General features: G+C 38.7%; 1 protein-coding gene across 1 annotated transcript in view; it reads right to left on the bottom strand.

Moving 5' to 3' along the window:
- Positions 1-13,108, bottom strand: part of ryr2a (ryanodine receptor 2a (cardiac)) — a gene marked incomplete at its 5' end in the record, with an annotated part of 184,614 nt that overhangs the window by 19,936 nt on the left and 151,570 nt on the right. The window contains 14 exons of the mRNA XM_040123032.1: positions 440-482; positions 1,064-1,194; positions 1,441-1,707; positions 2,546-2,632; positions 2,975-3,125; positions 4,662-4,732; positions 5,986-6,300; positions 6,409-6,615; positions 7,397-7,669; positions 7,824-8,039; positions 10,614-10,768; positions 11,313-11,471; positions 12,123-12,204; positions 12,658-12,762. Coding sequence (XP_039978966.1) covers positions 440-482; positions 1,064-1,194; positions 1,441-1,707; positions 2,546-2,632; positions 2,975-3,125; positions 4,662-4,732; positions 5,986-6,300; positions 6,409-6,615; positions 7,397-7,669; positions 7,824-8,039; positions 10,614-10,768; positions 11,313-11,471; positions 12,123-12,204; positions 12,658-12,762 — 2,262 coding nt within the window. The remainder of the gene's footprint in view (positions 1-439; positions 483-1,063; positions 1,195-1,440; positions 1,708-2,545; positions 2,633-2,974; positions 3,126-4,661; positions 4,733-5,985; positions 6,301-6,408; positions 6,616-7,396; positions 7,670-7,823; positions 8,040-10,613; positions 10,769-11,312; positions 11,472-12,122; positions 12,205-12,657; positions 12,763-13,108) is intronic.

The raw sequence follows: 13,108 nt of genomic DNA, 5'->3' as shown, positions 1-13,108 counted from the left end.
TTCAAAGACATAACTGTACAGACAGAGAAAAGCGTTGGGAAGAGTGAAGATGGATCAAGAAAGAGACTTTGTGAGTGAGTGAGGGGGAGAGAATGGAAGTTAGACTAAGTCTTTGAGCGCATAGCTTGATTAGAGAGAAGAAACTTCTCTCTAATTAAAATGAGTGTGATGCAACCCACTATCTAAATTAGTCCGGATTTTACAGCTCCTATAATTTAAACCTAAAGTATATATATATTATAATAAATTAATATAATATTAATATAAATATTCAAAAAACCTCAGAAAACCTAAATTCTTTGTAGCTCAAACTCAAGACTATGCTGTTCCACAACTAAAATGGCTTGATGAATAAATTGGGTTTAGTATTTCCAATGACTCATATGATTGGTAAGTGCTTGAAGGACATTACCAGGTCTACAAAAACAGTGTCACCTACCTTCCTCTTCACAAACTTATCCCAGTAGTTGTTGGGGAAAGATCTGAAAATCAAAGGACAAAAGCCTCATGAGCTACATCGAATATAAAGGTGTATTACAAAAATGTATCTGTAAAGAACTGTAACAAGAGACTCGAGCAATTCAAACTTTATTTGGAAATATTTTCTCCCAGTCTGAAATGCTTTTCCACTCTGCACTGCAGTCCTTGTCCCTACTGACTCTATTGTTGTGGAGGGCTGTAACAGACATGTACTATCTCCATGATTCATTGTCAGCCACTTCATCCCTGCCAGTAATGACTTTCAGTTGCACAGGATTGTTACATGTGGTAGGTTCATGCTCCATCATACAGGTGCCATACCAAACTAGTAGGAGTCGCTAATGTAACACCATTGACACAGAGAGGGCCAATTTCTTTCACTGGCATGATAGAGGAACCTCAACCAGGAGCTGAACTTCGGGTTGTACCATCCATGCCCTTTTGATAAATAGGTTTTCTCAAACTGTACGTCATGTTCTTCCCACATTTCTAAGTCATTGGTACCTGTCTTTTGTCAATAAATATATAATACAACCTATAAATTTATTTATACACACTCTTATATAAAAGGGGGTCTACTTACTGTGTGTTGATGACCAGTCTGTCCCACTGTCCTTTGATGTCATCTTCAGATGGTTGTTCTGTGATATAAAGGCCGTCAAATTCCAGCTTCCTGGCCACCTCCTTCTCATGCTTAAAAATTACCAGTGGCACCTACGTCACAGACACACACCCATATACAATATAGGAGTGCTATTTAATTTCTGATCCTTGAATTAGAAATTTTTAAAAATATCTCAGAAAAATAGCAGATTCTAGACAAAAGGAGCATTTAATGAGTGTAAGAGAACATCATTTTGTTTTTGATTTAATGTATATATGATTTTAATGAGAAATATCACATACAGACTCCAATGTTTTTAAATTATTTCTGCTATATATCAATAGTCAGTATCCTGCCTTGAGACAGTAGTATCCAATGATACAGAAGAAGGAGATAACAGTGTGAAGAACGGCCAGGATCCGTAACATGGGCTCCATGTATCCACTGCTCTCTTCCAGGACAAAACGGACCGTGACAGCCTTCAGGGGCCCCCCAGTCTCATCCATCACCTCCTCTGTCTCCACTGCTTCTCCACCCAGTGGATCCCACTGAACGCCACTGTCTGGTTGGCTGCTGGTGTACATCACTTCCCTTTCTTCAGCCACAGATGAGGATGTAGACACCTGTAAGGGACAATTTATCAGTCCTTAAGCTACGTTTGTAAGAATAAAAAAAACCTGACAGTCAACATCATGTGACCCTGATGATGTAACCGATAAATTCATGAGCAATCCTATAGTTTACCCTTAAAGTTAAATATACAACCTTTGTAAAGCTTTGAATTTTCAAGGTATTTACAGGTTGTTAGAGGGGTTTATTCATTTTAAGAAGCCCCTATCCCAAATTTTACGATATAAAGGGTGTGGACACAACTTTTTGAGTTTTTTAGGACTTTGTCCAGGAAGAACATATTGTTACTTTTAAAACATTTTGTTTATTTTGTTATGTATTTTGTATGTACTGTTTATCGCAATGCATTATGTTGCGCAGTTATTGTACTTTATTATTTGAAGGGCAACAAAAAACCAACCACAGTAGCTATATGTCGCAAATTAAAGCTGCACTTATTGATGTTTGGGGGGCACCGAAGCAAGCTGTAAACAAACCATTGACATATTATCACCTTATAAAATTGATACTTGCATATCCAACATATCATATTTCTGGTACCTCAAAGAATCTAAGTAAAATATTCTTTCTTCTTTTAGCTCTGGTTTGGTCTCTAGCGATTACTGAGAAAGAATATTTGGCTCTTTACTGCTAAATGCTCCACTATTTTCACCAGCTGGTCTCTAACTGTGTCTATCTGCTGTTTGCTGCTGGACAGGTAGTGGACAGTGGGTGAACAGTACCAGAGACTTAATCTTTTCTGAATGTGCTAAGAAAGTCTGTGAAGAAAGAATGTTTCTATTTCTTACCAAAAGTGCAAGTTAACACAGCCTTGGTATGCTGTGCCATTACCTTATAGAATAAGAGGATGAAGTTGATTGCAAAGGCAACAAACAGCGCCAACATTCTCATGTTGTAGAAGTTCCTGGCAAAGTAGTTCTGCAGGGGAGACAGAAAGAGGAGCTTCTAATGTGTTTCTGGGTGTTACAGACAGAGCACTTGATGTTAGACTACAAACTCCTAAAATAATCATTTAGTTTCAAAATTGTACTTTTCATGTCATCGCTCACATCATCACATGAAAATATCCAACTCCTTTCATTTATGTCACTGCATTAATGTGAGAGCTCTCCTCTTCAGTTTTACTGTCCACACTGTATGTAACCAGCATTTGTTTAAACTCTCTGAATACAAAGTTGGACTGAATAATATTGGGTTGACAGAGAAGCTCACGACCAGGATTGAAAAAGCAACTGAAAAGGACAGAAATGTATCCCGTACCAGTAGTTTCCTCTGGTAGGCTATGATCTTCTTCAAGAATGCAGACTCCTGCAGATCTGGTTCATCGGACTTTGAGGTGTGATGCCTTCTAACTTTTGGCTTCATCTTCTCATTCTTCTGTTGTTTCTCTTGTTCCTCTACATGCCCAGCCCTGAAATCACAACACAATATATACTTGCACACATACATACGATACAGTAATGCTTCGCTGTGACTTCACTCATTTCACTGTGTTTTTTAGATTTTAGAGGGCTAAGTAAATTGACAGGCAGTTGTTGCACACTGCAAGCCAAGTTGTAGCACCAAGCTGCTAGAAATTTTCATTGCTCTGAAACCCTCGAAATGGATTTGCACACAAAGTAATGATGAATAAAATAACAGTCTATAAACCAAATTATCAATGTGTGTATTTTACATGTCACTACAATTTCAACTCTACATTTTCCCGTGGATCATCATATTTCTTCATGAATAAATAAAATAAAAATAAAACTGAATAAATAATAAACTGTTGCAAATGGTTAGTTGTAAGGAGCATTTAGTATGTATCAATGTCTATAAAGGTTTTTGTGGACTAAAAATAAAAATAAACATTTTATTTTTGCCAAACAACTTACTTACGAGCTTATTAGCTTCTTCCAGAGCTTTCCACTACACCTCACAATCTTCCTGATTTGGCTCAGTAATCATTGTGAAAACCATTGACAACATCATCAAGTGACCTAAGGAAGACCTTCATCAATTTTCCAAGACCATAATATGAGGCAGAATGGAGGGGGGGTAAAAGCTTCTAAGTGGACCTTTTTTCTTGTCAAACTACTGCTTCCAAGTCAAAAAAGAATTTCCATGCTAAATATTTGTTTTTGTTCAGAAAAAGATCCATATTCTTTGTTTTCTGACATGACCTGTTATTTGCTCTGCTTTACTGCACACATTTTCATAAGGGACAAATGTGGCTGAAATGCTTAGATCATTATTTCCGCATAAGTAAGATTCAGAAACAGTCTTGTGTTGCCTTCTGACAATCAGTGGATGAAACTGTATGTTAGTGCCTGACTCTGGACAGAAAGTAGCTATTTCACACTCTTATGTGCTGAGTGCTATGGTCTGACTTTGACTCTACAGAGCAAGTGCTATGTTGGGTCTGGCCACAACTGTTTGATTCTTCCCCTTATATTTAAAATTTCTATAAGTAGTGGTGTCCAGTTGTGTAATGATGGTCGTTTGACTACTGAGCAGGCCATGGCATTTAGTTGAAACTGCCTATCAAGCCAGCTGGCCAGCCACTGTAGTTTAACCTGAGCAGATACAATGTAGCTATAAGGCCAGGTCATGTCACAGAGTATCTGCTCTTTGCTTGGGTGAGAGTAGAATTTAAAGGCAGTTTAAAGGTACATTAGTTCAGGGGTAGAGAATGGTTTTGCTTGTCAGAGGGTCCAATAAATTTGTAACAGCATACCCAGGCCTAGTGATAGGTCAAACATTGTTTAACATGAACACTGGGCTTCTATTGGGATGCTCACCGAACCTCTGGCACATTTTACCGCATATTGATAACTGCAGTTTAATGGCATTCCATATGTACTTTTAATGTCTCCACTGTCTGTAAACACTATGTTGTTGCCTGCCACCACAGTTAAAATGCTTGTTATAGCTATCAGATAACATAACAAAAATGTGTACATACTCTGATGTTTTCTTGGGTTCACATTCAGTCTCTGGTGTTTCTTCCTTCTCCTCTGTGGAAGAGCTCTTAGACTGAAACAGAAAACACTATCAGACAAACAAGTCAGTTTTACAGTGTATGTATTTTAGCCATAGTTTAAAGGCCCTGAAAAACTATTTTTTCAATCAGCTTCTTCTCATGACTAATAGGATCCTAAATTAACAAACTATTTTCTGTCAAAATCAGAACAATTTTGATACATTACACACTTCTGCTCTGCTGATATAATATGTTGTCATCTTGGCTTAGAAAATAAGTTTCTGCTCTGCTGAAGAAAGAAATAAAGGAAAAAATACATCTCCCTGACATGGGAGATCTCTGTATTTCTTTATTTCTCTGTGCTGTGCTCACTGGTTTGAAGTGGATGACGCTCAGCTGGAAAAACCTGATGTCACATATTTCCTTGAACTAATCAGGTTTGAGCAAGATTTGAATCAGAATCTGAAGACAGCTGGGTGGGTTGTTCAGTTACTGACAGTCAAATCTGATCAAACCACATCCATACAAAGAAGCAGATTAGATTAGTTAGATTCATTTTTGACAGTTAAACTTTTAATAAATACTACCTTAGGATGTTTTCTTTCCAGACTTTAAATTTGATTGTTGACATTAATGACTAAATAATCAATAATCAACAATCAGCCAATGTCACTCTGACGGTCACTCCACCACTGTGGTCCAGATTGAAATGACTCAACAATTTATGGATGGATTGCCATGAAATATCAATGTTTCATCTCTGAAACACTGTTATGATAAACTTTAACAACTTTGTTAATCCTCTGACTTTTCCTCAAGCACCAGGTCAACATTTTGATTTGTCCAATACTTTAGTTTCTCACCAAATACGTGCAAAACTAATGACATTCCCAACATACAAAACTAATGACATTCCCAACAGCTGTATGCTGTGTTTACTGCTAATTAGCTAATTTTAGCATGCAAACACTGATAGTGAACATGGTGAACATTACACCTGCTCAACATCAGCATGTTAGCATTGTCTTTGTGAGCATGTTAGCATGCTGACATTAACAGTTCGTTCAAAGCAAAGCTGTGCTTAACTACATCTTCATAGAGCTGCTAGCGTGACTATAGTATCTGGCCATATTTAGCCATTTTCCTTTCATTGTACATGTATTATTAGATACAATTAACCACAATAGTGATGAATTTGATGGTTTTTAAAGAAAAGTTCCTACATAACACTAAGCTAAATATGTGGGCTCACTGATGAGCGATACTTTTTAAAAGATGTTTAAACTACTACATTTTTTCTTCTTACCTGATGCCTCCGTCTGAGCTCAGGTGGGGGTGCTGTAGGTGGGGTTAGTAGGTTTGGGGAGGGAACTGGGGAGTTGAGCAGTTCGGTCAGGCTAGCATTGGGGTTATGGGGGGTGATCTTGTACTGCCCACCCTCCCTTCTTAAGTCCAGACCAAAAATGTCTGACAGCAGCTCGGTCTCACTGGTGTTGACTGCCAGGTCAGCCAGGTCCTCCTTCGGGGAGCTGCGGTCAGATGATCTCTTCTCTCTGTCCTCAGCTTCACCCCGCACCTCATCCTGGGTGGGGTCAGGCATGTTGGCCAGCAGCTCTGACACCTGGGGATGAAGGCAGTTTAGGTGTTAAGGAACAGCTCTCAGTGTATTTATTTTATATAATGACCTGTGGATACACTGCTCTATTCTTATAGATTTGTGTAAAATAACCTTTATGGTCTTGGCCTCCTCAACCAGACTGCCGCCCATGAAAGTTCTGTGGAAGATTCGGCAAAAGCCTCGAGCCACACTGAACGCCACATGGAGAAGGCCCAACAACACTGACCAGTATAAGGACACCAGGGTGGTCACCATGTCCTTCACTGTCATGTTTTTTATCTTCTTCATCTGTTTCTTCAAGCTCTTCATGGACAGCACCTGAAAACAGATAGAGTATAGATGAAACATTATTAAAAGTAATTTCTCCTCAAACAGGCAGAAATCTACCATAACACTGCTGATCCTGGTACACCTCTTTCTGTACTGAACCAACAAAAGAGATTAACAAGTTACACCTCAGTCTTTTTAGCTGACCAATTATCTGCTCAAAGGTGGGAAACATTCTGCTATTATTTCTCCTTAAAATTAGTAATTATTGTAACTACAGTAGCTGTAAAAAAGTACACATTAACACTAATCCTACTGACAGGCCGAACTGAGGGAAATAAGTCCTTTAACTTTGAGTGAGGGCTTCACTTATCTTTTTTTTTCTGAGAGTGATATAACAAGGTGGATATCAGTTTCATGTGCATTTAGTACAGGGATGGAGTCAGGACTGGAAGCAGGGGGAAACAGCTAGTCCAAAGTTCATAAATACAGCTACCAACACCTCTATAGGTCTCCAATTAACACGTTTATCTTGTTTGTTTAATCTGTACACAAACATAAATGTAAAAATGACTGTTCTTAGTTTTAGGGGAATACTATGTGCTCAAACTATTTCTTGATGAATGACAGATTATCCATCCACCCAGCACTTTTGTGCAGCGTCTCTGGCCAGATACTGGACACAAAGAGATTGGTATCAATCTTCTTATCTCACTCAAATGAGCAAATGAGCATGTTTAAAAAATGTTCAAGTATTCCTTTAAAATACTCAAAAATACACCCACAGCGTTTTGTTGGCTGTTGCTGTGTTCAGTGCAGTGTGTATTCTCACCTTTATCAGCAGCATGATGTTGTATCGCAGAGCTAACAGAGCCATGCAGACAGTGGTAACGGAGAAGAAGCCCATTTCAGGATTCTCCTCATCTGGTTTCTCCCGCTCACTCTCCTCTTTCACTGCTGAACGCTCACCAGCATCAGACATCTGAGCCGCCAGCTGCATTTCAAAGATGGTGTCCTCACAGAAATTCACAAACAGCTCCATCTTCTCCTTCTCCCCTCCCTCATTCACCACATCAAAAATGAACTGACGCTTTGATTCTTTGACCTGTGTAAAGGATAAATAAGAGAAAACAGGGAGTTGAGAAGGGAGTTGTCACTATTTAACACTGAAACCAAATCAAGTGGTGTCTTTTTGAAGTGACTAAACTCAAAAAAGAAAAAAGAAAAATAAATCAATAAAAAATTATATCCATCTTTACCTGAGGTTTCTCCCACTGAGTTCGACTGGACTCGCTGATTTCAAAGTAGACCCTCTCAATTCGCTTAGCACTGCCCATTATCTCAATCCGGCCCAGGTAGGGTTGGAAGTAGTTGAGGACACTCTCTGCCAGTTCCAAGAAGGTCTGCAGCCGGGTGTCATGAGGCATGTGCTCCGACAGGTTGGTCAGCAAAACCGCCACATTGAAGCCAATATCCTTTTGAATCAAAGTTTATAGTAATTTTTTTCTTATAACAGTTTCCTTTTTCAGCATTTTGCTCAATACACAAGTTTAGCACCACTCAACCTCCAAAATCCTGTGATAAATTAAACCCCTGAGGGATTTCTCAAAAAGTTACATCAAAAGCAAAGAATCAAATGAAACCACTCAAGTTTACTTTTCCAGGGTAAATGTGGACTGTTATACTGTTTTTTACAGGCTGTAATCTAAAGCCTTACCCACTTTTGAAAAGTGAAAGTAAAAAAGTACACCTGGCCAGTGACAGGCCAGCCAGAAATGACACAGATGTAGCACCCTACCAACCACTCTGAAAGCTTTTAATACTTTAAATTATTTTAAGTCACAAAAAATAGAAAATATTGATGCAGTTACTAAGTATTGTGATTTGATTCAAATGAGTAAACAGTTGATACAGCATGAAATAAAATGTAAAAAAAAAAGTAAACTGCAGTTTGTGGTATTCTCTTTTCCCACTGACAGCTTAGAGACTAACTAGAAAAATATAATTTTTCTTATTTTATCTCACCCTAACTTAAGCAGGTAGGCCATTTTTATGCCACCCCAACCCAACAAAACAAAAGGGATTAATGAATGTCTGACTGAGCTGGTAAACAAGAAGCGAAAGTTAAGGCATGCCCCATGTTATCTTTCCCATACAGTGTGTGTGTGCCACATTAGTGAGAAAAAAAATATAAAGAATTTTACCAAATTAACAATTCTACTCTGATATTGATAAAAAATATATATATCCCCAACTTCTTTATCAAGTCCAACAAATGGAAATTTTGAAGAAAGAAAAAGAAGACACAGAAAGAGTAACAACAAGAGGGTTCTCCTACTAAACCCCTTATTAGATGGTGAAGCATTTCTCTAAAAATAGATTTTAATAATAGTGTAGCAGACATAGGCTGGCCTCAGTAATTGCTATTGAGGAGGTCAGGTAAGGACATTCAGAGTTTATTGACCCAAAAGGTCTCCCTTCCTGCCTTCCCACAATTATCCTAACACATGGATAGGACAGAGACGAAGAATCTTTCTCCAAAAACCAGAATAGCTTTTAGCATGTCAGAGAAATTTACAACAGAAAACTGGTGGGATTAAAACAAAACTAAATCGACAAAGGCAAATAATACGAATAAAAATCCAAAATCTCCACAGAATGAAAATGAGTTCATTCTACCACAAAAGACCTCATCTCTGATCAGTTTTGACTGTTTTGCTTCCCCAGGGAAAGTAACATTAAGAGAACTGCTCTGATCACCAAAGATTTGACTCTCCCTCTCCATCACACACACACACAAACTAATTTCAAACCAGTTTGTTTTATTTGATGCTTTAATGGGCATGGTGGAAGGCAGATGAGTGATTTTTGCGAGTAAACTCCAGATTAAACTATTCAAAAGTTTTATAGAAAAATTACTTACTTCGCTAGTTGAAACAAAGGGAGAAGACAGGAACCGCCCCTAAGACGCATGCCTAGGCCTCAGGAATAAAACAGTCAGATTTCTTTGTGCCGTGCTTTTTCCTATTTTTGCCGTTGTGCACTTATTTTCGTTTATCTCCTATCTTCTTTAGTTTTTGTCTTGTGTCTTTTGTTCTTTCTTTCGCCACGTGTTTTCTGAGCAAGTTTCTGTCAATACATGTAACCTGTTTCTCCTCAATTTTGTAAGCCAAGTTGACAACAAATGAAATAAGCAGAGCAGAAGTGCCTTAGAATATGTTTACAACTTTCCAATCGTTACCACGTCTTTGCTTTGAAGATTTTTGAAGGTTTTGTGTCATTTGGGCAACGCCAATCCCTTCTAAAGATAGCCAGCTAAAGTTAAGTACAGTAATTAGAATCATTGCTTTTATTCTGCCATCAACCCATCAGAGACACGCTCTGGCTGCACACTTGCCCAACCACCCACTGAGAAATCAACAGTGGTGCCAAAGGAGATAAGTCTGTTGGCAGACTTCCAAAAACTGAAACAACTAAGAAACATTGATAGAACCTTTCACCTAAGCAACAAACAACGCCTCCAAGGTGATCCACCTGGAGTTCACTGTAAAGGTAACCACCAACTGCTTTGGGCTCTGTCCGAGAGTCTCCAGACCGCCAGCTGAATGTAGGTAAAACCATCTCTTATTTTTCTCCTCATGACTGGGTTGATTTTCATTCAAAGTCATCTCAGGATCTGTTAGTTGTAAAATACATACAATACATAGCCTAAACATATCCTCTCCCATCACTTCCCAATTTATCACATTGCTCACTTTATCAGCTACTGATAAACACTGCTCTTTTGCTCCACTTTGCATCTTGATTATCAGTCATTACATTTATCCTGTTTATCCTGCTTGTGTCAGTAAGTGAAAGCTTCTGGTATTAGACTGATTGGATTCACTGTATAATTTCCTCTTTGGGGCTGGTGCCCCTAAACGAGTGCAAATCTGAATAAAAAGTAGTTTTCGCTACAAATGATTTTAATTATTCCGAAGGGCTTAAATTTGGACAATTTAAGGCCCTTTCTAGACTTTTAAAAGATTTGTAAACATCAAGCCATCTACCTTGGCTGGCTCATGAAAGCGCTCCACAAATTCTTCATAGTCCAAGAGTTCATTCTCATCAGTCTCAGCACAGGAGAGCAGGAACTCTGTCTCCGACTGGGTGTAGTGCTTGTGGCTCTCCATTGCCTTATGGAAGTCCCTCATGGAGATGACACCTGTCAATGAATTTATATATTGTCAGCTCTTGTCACGATTTGTCTCTGGGCTCTCTTTTTCCCTTCTGTTGACCTGCCATTCTCTCTTGCCTTGCTTTCCTCCAGTGCAGTCACCTGACCTTCCTCGCCCATCTCTCATCTGAAATTAGCAATGGACTATATATAGCTGCTCTCGGCTCAAACTTTTTGTCAGATTTTCTTCGTTGTTCCTGTATTCATGTCCTCCCATGAGTTTCTGGACTCTGGTGTTTTGGTCCTGCCTGTTTTAGTCTGGTTCATGTTCTCACGCGTTTTCCCATTTTGCCTGCCTGCCTGCCTGCCTGCCTTCTTACCTGCACTGCCGGTAAGTTTGAGGTTTCAGTATTAAATCACTTGACTGTTACTGCCTGCCTCCTCTGTTCCTGCATTTGGGTACTCCTGCCTACCTGTGCTGCCCCTGGGTGTGACAGCTCTCCCATGTCTATCTTTTTATATTCAAATGATGTAAATCATGATGATTCCTCAATGAAAAATATGATGAAAGAACATGTTTTTAGAGCCCCACCTTTTCCATCAGGGTCATATTCTTTGAAGGCATCTGAGGAGGTCAGGTCTTTCAGTTTGAGGAACATGTCAAAAAACTTGAGGATCATCTCCACATTGTTGGAAGACTCCACCAACATGTCCACCATCTGCTTCCCAATAGTCCCATTCACCACATTACCTACCACAACAGAACAACACTTACACTATAAGAAACCACTTGAAACCCCAACACAGCATTACTTTTTTTTTTTTTTTTTTTTTTTTTTTTTAAATATACCATCCACAGAAGACAAAGCCTTTGTTAGTCAAGTGTCTATACAACAATTGACTGTTCTTAGCACTCAATGTGGGGTGTGTCAAAGGTCACAGTTGATTGAACAAGCAGTGACCTTTCACTCATTTTGGAGAACTATTTAGCATGTTTTGGAGATATATTTTGGCTTTAGATGGTTCTATTACATCTTAACCAATTGCTACTATCCATTTTTTTCTGGCAAGCTGCCAGCTGAAAATGGCCAGATACCAGACTTACATCCTCAGCTGTATGCATCCTGTATTCAACCTCCATAAATAAATCCACTTCCTTGTCTAAATACATCCGAATGATTTCTCTAAACCCAGTGTCTGGCTAGAATAATGTACAGCACTGGGCTGCATTTTATACATTTAGATATACTAAGGGCGATGATTCAATCATTTGTAGGATCAGAAAAAAACAACACATTTCATGTCTAAAGAAGCAAGGTGACCTTGTGTTTCTATCAATTCTTTCAATAAGTCACAGATGCTTTAATGTTTAATACAACTCCGCTCATGAACATAAACCTACCCTCCAGCATAGACAGCAGCATGACCACCATGTCTTTCTGCAGATCCATCAGTTCCTTTAGTAACTCAATCTGACTGGAGTCCTGAGGTGAAGAAAGAAAGAGATGTTTTTATAAAAGGATTGTAAGATTGACTGTTGGGTACAGGTGCTGGCAGCAGCAAACAAAACTTCCAGTTTATGGGTCACTGTTTGTTCACACAAACAATAACAGAGTATCAGAGGAAGAAGCTCAGGGAACGAGAAAAACAACTTCAGTATCAAGTTGCTGCTGCTTAAAAAAATCCAGATAAGTTGAAGAATGCATCTTTGCTGCTGACCACTTGAGGTATTTCAGGCATGACTGACTTTATTTTAAAGTACTTTTTTTGCACTTTTTGCCTTCATCAGATAGTTGACAGTGGAGATATGATGGGGAATATGGGGAGAGAGAGGGGATGACATGCAATAAAGGTCCCCACAAGACTCATTATTATTTCACGATCAGCATCTTAGACCCCTAATCCATACACCCCCACACTTTGTGATCTTAACCCACCTGAGAAAGTTTCATCTGCATATGAGCGAAGACATGGAGAAAACCAACCACAGCATCCCACAAACGGCTATGGGCCAAACTCTGCTGGTTGCCAGTGCATGGACCCTTTAACATCATAAGTAACAGTCACAATCACATTACAGCTAACAGTCTGATGTCAGTTTTACTGAACATGAATTTTCTAGATTGAAATGTTAGAATAGTTCACACATACAGCCTCTAAATATTGTAGAATATCAATGTAATGTTGGTTTTCAAGTTGTCCATTTCCCTACATTGAAGAAATAATTTGTTACACGTTTCCTTTCAGAGATAAAGAATCGCTCCATCCTATTTCATTTTAGCATCTGTATAAAGCCACTGCAGCAAAAAGTTATTGTGCACATGACTCCTATAAACAATTTCGGTTTAAATCATTTAAGCCCTTTATATTAACTTTTGAGAATAACAT

The sequence above is a fragment of the Xiphias gladius genome, unplaced genomic scaffold (genome assembly GCF_016859285.1).
Source record: "Xiphias gladius isolate SHS-SW01 ecotype Sanya breed wild unplaced genomic scaffold, ASM1685928v1 HiC_scaffold_1473, whole genome shotgun sequence".
Lineage (NCBI taxonomy): Eukaryota > Metazoa > Chordata > Actinopteri > Istiophoriformes > Xiphiidae > Xiphias > Xiphias gladius.
This window is presented reverse-complemented; position numbering and strand designations above follow the sequence as displayed.